General features: G+C 47.0%; 1 protein-coding gene across 1 annotated transcript; it reads right to left on the reverse strand.

Moving 5' to 3' along the window:
* Window positions 1-561: 561 nt before the first annotated feature.
* On the reverse strand, window positions 562-2,756 carry LOC115930167 (hydroxycarboxylic acid receptor 3). The gene has a single exon (XM_031016622.3). It carries the CDS (start codon window positions 2,677-2,679, stop codon window positions 1,588-1,590), a length of 1,092 nt encoding a protein of 363 aa, XP_030872482.1. The 5' UTR covers window positions 2,680-2,756; the 3' UTR covers window positions 562-1,587.
* Window positions 2,757-6,446: the final 3,690 nt, after the last annotated feature.

Raw genomic sequence — 6,446 nt, forward strand, 5'->3', positions numbered from 1 at the left:
CCATTCCATAGGAAGCTCGCTTTTCCCCCTCCTATGGAAAATATCTGCCTGGCTTGATTCCCTTTTTATATTATTTATTATTATTATTTGAGATGAAGTCTTGCTCTGTCACCCAGTCTGGAGTGCAGGCACACCACCTCGGCTCACTGCAACCTCCGCCTCCCGGGTTCAAGCAATTCTTCTTCCCCCAGCCTTCCCAGTAGCTGGGACTACAAGTGGCCGCCACCAGGCATGGCTAATTTTTCTTGTATTTTTAGTAGAAGTGGGGTTTTGCCATGTTGTCCAGGCTGGTCTCAAACTCCTGACCTCAGGTGATCTGCCCACCTCGGTCCCCTCCAAGTGCTGGGATTACAGGCGTGAGCTACTGCACCTGACCTTGATTCCCTTTTTAATGCACAAATATGAAGAGCAATATTCACCAAACTCTAATAAAATGTAAGTGCTCTTGCAATCCTATCTGTACTATCCTTCCAAATTATTTTTAATCCCAGCTCTTTCTATCTTTGTTTAGACACAGGTGTAATTTCTGCTTAGTTGTTTCATGATGTAGCTCAGTGTCTGTGTCTCTTTCTTACTTTGCAGTGTGGAGTAGTTTTCTACCAGGACATAGTTAATAACCCATAAAGGTCTCTGCTTAAGTAAGAAGTCCATTTCTGTGAACCATAACCCAGATATAGCAACGCCAGACTGTCTCCTATCAAAATTTATTGAAATGGTAGATTTTTGGTAAGTACAGAAACACAAGCGAAGGAACCAGGAGGAATGTGCCCCCCTCTAACTGTAGGGCAGAGGCACATTTCCGTTTTAATGGTAAAAACAAACAGAGGTGGGAAACAGCTTTCTATCCTGAAGCCATTTTAACTGCTCAACCCTTAGATTACTATAAACAAGAGAGGAATGGATTGCATTAGTCGCTGGTTGAAAGCAGCAATGCCATTTCCTTTCCCATAATAACACTGTTTAGCTCAGTCCCTTCTGGGGCTAATCCCCTATTACACCCACCGGAAACACAGATATTAACCAAAGCATGTGAGTCTCTTCCCTGAGTCCATTTCTGCTAAAGATTGTCTGAAAGATGAATTGGTCCACGGAAGCCAGGTGACCTACTGGCTTGTTTAATGATGCCTGGGCTCCCTCCAGGAGCAACACAATTCCCTCCAATCTCAGCTCTCCTTATCCCTGCTAGAGCTCACAAGCAGGCTAGATATCACCCCAGGAGCTGAGCCCCCCCCAGTCTCAGGCAGATGTGGGAAGAAGGCCAACAAGTCACAAGTAGATCTCTGGCTCCAACTCTGCTCAGCAGAAACGCCTACAATTTGCCCATCTTCAGTCCTGCGAGTGTCAGAGATGAAGCAAAAGTTTCAGATGCCTAGAAGCTTTACTCTCTGTTCCTCCAGGATTCCTGCGGTCACACCTTGCAACCAGTCTCCCACTCATCTGCCACCGTTTCCCTAAATCGCATTCTCTGAATCTGGAAGTTCCAGGAAACCTTAGGCCGAGTCCAGTGACATTACTCGATGCAACAGCCCAACTGTTTCTCCAGAGATCCTGCTTCTTGGTGACAATGTCCCTTCTTGGCATGGTTATTTAAGGAGAGGTTGGGCCCAGATAAGAGGGGCTCCATGGCTCACCGGAGTTGGCCATTAACGCCTCTGGAGCACCTCTGGTTTTGTTGGGGTCCCCCGTGAGCTCGACGCTCGTGCTGCGGTTATTATCTGGCTCACCTGTCATCTTCCTCCGGAGGCAGCGGTTGATCAAAGTGGAGAAGAAGTTGGGAAAGGATGGGCTGGAGAAGTAGTACACCACGGGGTCCAGCATGCTGTTCATGTAGGTGAAGCTGAGAGTGATAAAGAACGCCAGGTCCACCGAGCGGTACACTTCACAATTCTGCAGGCCCAAAGTGTGCAGGAGCCAGAAGATGCGTATCCGCACAACCACGCTGGGAAGGAAGCAGATGACAAAGACGATGGCCACCACCATGATGAAGGTGATGGCTCTCTTGATCTTGGCATGCCGGTCCATTTGTCTCTGCCGCAGGCTCCAGATAATTCTGGCTGAGCAGAACAGGATGATGCCCAGGGGCAGGAAGAACTCCAGGAGGAACATGGCTTCGTGCCACCGGAAAGTATGGCAGATGCTGAAGCTGATGCACACATTTGCAGTGCCATTCTGGATCAGCAACTTCTTCTTCAGGAGGTGGACTGTCAGGCCAATAGTGATGCCCCACAGAAGGCAAGAGATGATGGCTGCTGTCCAATTGGAGATCTTGTTCAGGGCGTGGTGGGGATGGACCACCCGGAAATACCTGTCTACCGCCACCACCGTGAGGAAGATGATGCTGCCCTGGCGGTTCATAGCAAACATGAAGAGCACCAGCCGGCAAGGGATGTCCCCAAACTTCCAGTCTGAACGCCGCACATAGTAGTCCACCACGAACGGCAGGCAGATGATCAGTAGAAAGTCAGCCACTGCCAGGTTGAACAGGAAAATCCGGCTGGATTTCCAGGACTTGAGGTGGAAACAGAAAATCCACAGGGCAAGGCCATTGCCCAGAAGCCCGAAGATAAACTGCAGCCCCAACACCGGCGGCAACACCTTGGCAATGAAGTCGTCTCGGAACACACAGCAGTTCTTCTTGTCTATTTCCAGAAAGTGATCCTGCAGATGGTGCCGATTCATGAGTGCGGCTAGTGGGTCCGATGGAGCGCCTTGCCTAGCGAATGCTGCAGCAAGGAGGTGTGTGTCTGTGTGGTGAACGTGTGGTTCCGCGCCTGCCTTTATGTCATGGCAGGGTGTTGAAATAGATGACTGAATGGTTATCAGGAAACTACGAAATCTCTAAAAAAAAAAAAAAAAAAAAAAAAAGCCAGCACGGCTCTTATGCAACCTGCTGTTTGCATAAACAAATAATAAAAATCCCCTGGGCATACAGGAACCCACAAAATGTCTTAAATGTAAAGGATAAGTTTAGGCAATCTGACTGTCATTCGAAAATCAGTGAAACATGAAGGACATCCCTTTGGAAGGCTGGGTGCTTGTTTGTCAATTGAGTACTCAACATTGCAGAATTAATTCACTGCTTGGCTTACATAATTAACAAAACAACAACAATAGCCATAATAATTTTTGGTGCCAAACAGTGAGGTTTTCCAGAAACACTAAGAATTAGCATGAAAAATTAACAGGCATATGACATAAACAGTAGCAGGCATATGATTTCTTTTGGACATGCTGAGAAGACAGTAGTTGCCTGTTTGATGAGGACAGACTGGTTGGATTTGACCACTTTTCCTATGCTACCTTTCTGTACAAACATGGATTGCTTTTCCATATCAGAACTCTGCCATTCATCTCCAGTTAGAAAACAAAAAAAAAGCCTGCTGGAGAGTATAATATTTCATACTTCGTGTGAAAACTTGAGCCCAGTTTCAGTGGCATGTTAAAATAAGTTGGGTTTTTTGTTTGTTTATATTAGATTTTGATATGCTTCTGTGTTCAAGTGATTTATTTTTAAGTATGCAAACTTTGAATTTTTTGAAATGGTAGATTTTTGGTAAGTACAGAAACACAAGCGAAGGAACTTTGCTTTTTTTTTTGCAAACTTTGAATTAATGAGAAAAAGGATTCGTGAGGCTGGTTGTAAGCTGTAGCAAATCGGGTGTACTTTGTGCTACAAATTTGTTTTTCTGTGTCGCTCTGCATGAAGAGGGGTACCTTAGGATAGAGCATGGGGTTAGTACCCCATAAGCTGTCTGTTCCAGACAGCCCAGGAAACTGGTCAGTAACACACTTGGTTGCAGGTCCCTGAAACAAACAAAACACTGGATGAGGTCTCTAACTTGTTTTATGTCCTTGGGACCTTAGGATGTGATTTTTTTTTTTTTTTTTTTTTTTTTTGAGACAGAGTCTCACTCTGTCACCCAGGCTGGAGAACAGCGGAACAATCTAAGCTCACTGCAACCTCCACCTCCCAGGTTCAAGCAATTCTTCTGCCTCAGCCTCCTGAGTAGCTGGGACTACAGGCGTGCGCCACCACGCCCAGCTAATTTTTTGTATTTTTAGTAAAGACGAGGTTTCACTGTGTTGGCCAGGCTGGTCTCGAACTCCTGACCTTGTGATCCACCCGCCTGGGCCTCCCAAAGTGCTGGGATTACAGGCGTGAGCCACCGCGCCTGGCCGTGATTTTTTTTAATGAACTTTATTTTTTGGGGCAGTTTTAGATTCACAGCAAAATGGAGCAGAAGGTACGGAAGGTCCTGTGCACTGTCTCCACACACGCAAAACCTCCCCCACTAAGTATGTGATATTTTTAAAGCCCCCATTTTTGTAAAATTAAACTTAGAGTGACGGGACCTAAGAGGACATGGAACCCTGCCTTGTAGCAGGACACCATTGCACACATTGTTTCTCTGCTTGTCGGTGCGATTGGGTGTCATCCTATAGAATGTTTTCTCCCTTTAATATTTTGGTCTTATGAATTCTTCTGTGCAGGAGGTTTCTAAACTGTGTTCCTTCTACTTTGAGTTATAAAATGTAAATTTCTTCCTTTTTTTTTTTTTTCTTTTGAGATGCAGTTTCACTCTATCACCCAGGCTGGAGTGCAGTGGCTCACTGCAACCTCTGCCTCCCGGGTTCCAGTCATTCTCCTGCCTCAGCCTCCCAAGTAGCTGAGACTACAGGTGCAAGCCACCATGCCTGGCTAATTTTTGTATTTTTTAATAGAGATGGATTTCACCATTTTGGCCAGGCTAGTCTTGAACTCCTGACTTCAAGTGATCCTCCCGCCTTGGCATCCCAAAGTGCTGGGCTTACAGGTGTGAACCATCGCTGCCGGCCATAAGATGTAAATTTATTTAGCTGCAAACGCAGGTTCAATAATAGGAGCTTATAGAGTCTTCAAGTAAACTAGAGTTAGGGTGACCTAATATTAGGTTCCCATAGAACTACAAGTACTTGATGATGATCCAGGTGAGATGAAGACGATGATGAAGATGATGGTGGCACCTACAGTATAGAGAGCTTTCCATGTGCTGAAGCCCATGCTCAGTGCTTTTTTTTTTTGAGACAAAGTCTGGCTCTCGCCTCACTGCAAGCCCCGCCTCCCGGGTTCACACCATGCTGCCTCAGCCTCCCGAGTAGCTGGGACCACAGGCACCCGCCACCACGACCAGCTAATTTTTTATATTTTTAGTAGAGACGGGGTTTCACCATGTTAGCCAAGAGCTCAGTGCTTTTATGCTTGCTTGTTTCACTCTGACTGTAGCCCATGTGGAAGGTATTATTGCTGATTCTGATTTCAAATAAGGAAAGTGAAGCTCAGAGAGGATAAAATATTCAGGGCCACCCAGCTCATAAGAGCAGAGCATGGCCGGGCGTGGTGACTCACGCCTGTAATCCCAACACTTTGGGAGGCCGAGATGGGAGGATCACAAGGTCAGGAGATCCAGACCATCTTGGCCAATATGGTGAAACCCCATCTCTACTAAAATATACAAAAATTAGCTGGGCGTGGTGGCGGGCGCCTGTAATCCCAGCTACTTGGGAGGCTGAGACAGGAGAATCGCTTGAACCAGGGAGTTGGAGGTTGCAGTGAACCGAGATTGTGCCACTGCACTGCAGCCTGGGTGACAGAGTGAGACTCCACCAAAACAAACAAACAAACAAACAAACAAAAAAACCCGGGCACAGTGGCTCACGCCTGTAATCCCAGCACTTTGGGAGGCTGAGGTGGGCGGATCACGAGGTCAGGAGTTTGATACCAGCCTGGTCAACATGGTGAAATCAGATCTCTACTAAAAGTACGAAATTTAGCTGGGTGTGGTGGCGCGTGCCTGTAATCCCAGCTACTCAGTAGCTGGAGGCAGGAGAACTGCTTGAACTCGACCCAGGAGGCGGAGGTTGCGGTGAGCTGAGATGACGCCATTGCACTACAGCCTGGGCAACAAGAGTGAAACTCTGTTTAGAAAAAAAAAAAAAAAAGAGGCCAGGCGCAGTGGCTCACGCCTGTAATTCAAGCACTTTGGGAGGCTGAGGCGGGCGGATCACGAGTTCAGGAGATCGAGACCATCCTGGCTAACACGGTGAAACCCTGTGTCTACTAAAAATACAAAAACAAAAAATTAGCCAGGCGTCGTGGCGGGCACCTGTAGTCCCAGCTACTCGGGAGGCTGAGGCAGGGGAATGGCATGAACCCCGGAGGCGGAGCTTGCAGTGAGCCTAGATCGCGCCAATGCACTCCAGCCTGGGTGACAGAGTGAGATCCTGTCTCAAAACTAAAAGAAAAAAAACAGCTGAGCTTGGATTTGAATCTGGCAGTGACTTCAAAGCCTGTTTCCCTAACCATCATGCTCACTGCCTCTTACTATGTTATTGCCTTGTCTGTAAGGTTGAAGATCTTGCTCAGGGCATGGTGGGGATGGAGGTCATGCTGTTCAGGCTTTAGTGAA

This window comes from Gorilla gorilla, chromosome 10 (genome assembly GCF_029281585.2).
Source record: "Gorilla gorilla gorilla isolate KB3781 chromosome 10, NHGRI_mGorGor1-v2.1_pri, whole genome shotgun sequence".
NCBI lineage: Eukaryota > Metazoa > Chordata > Mammalia > Primates > Hominidae > Gorilla > Gorilla gorilla.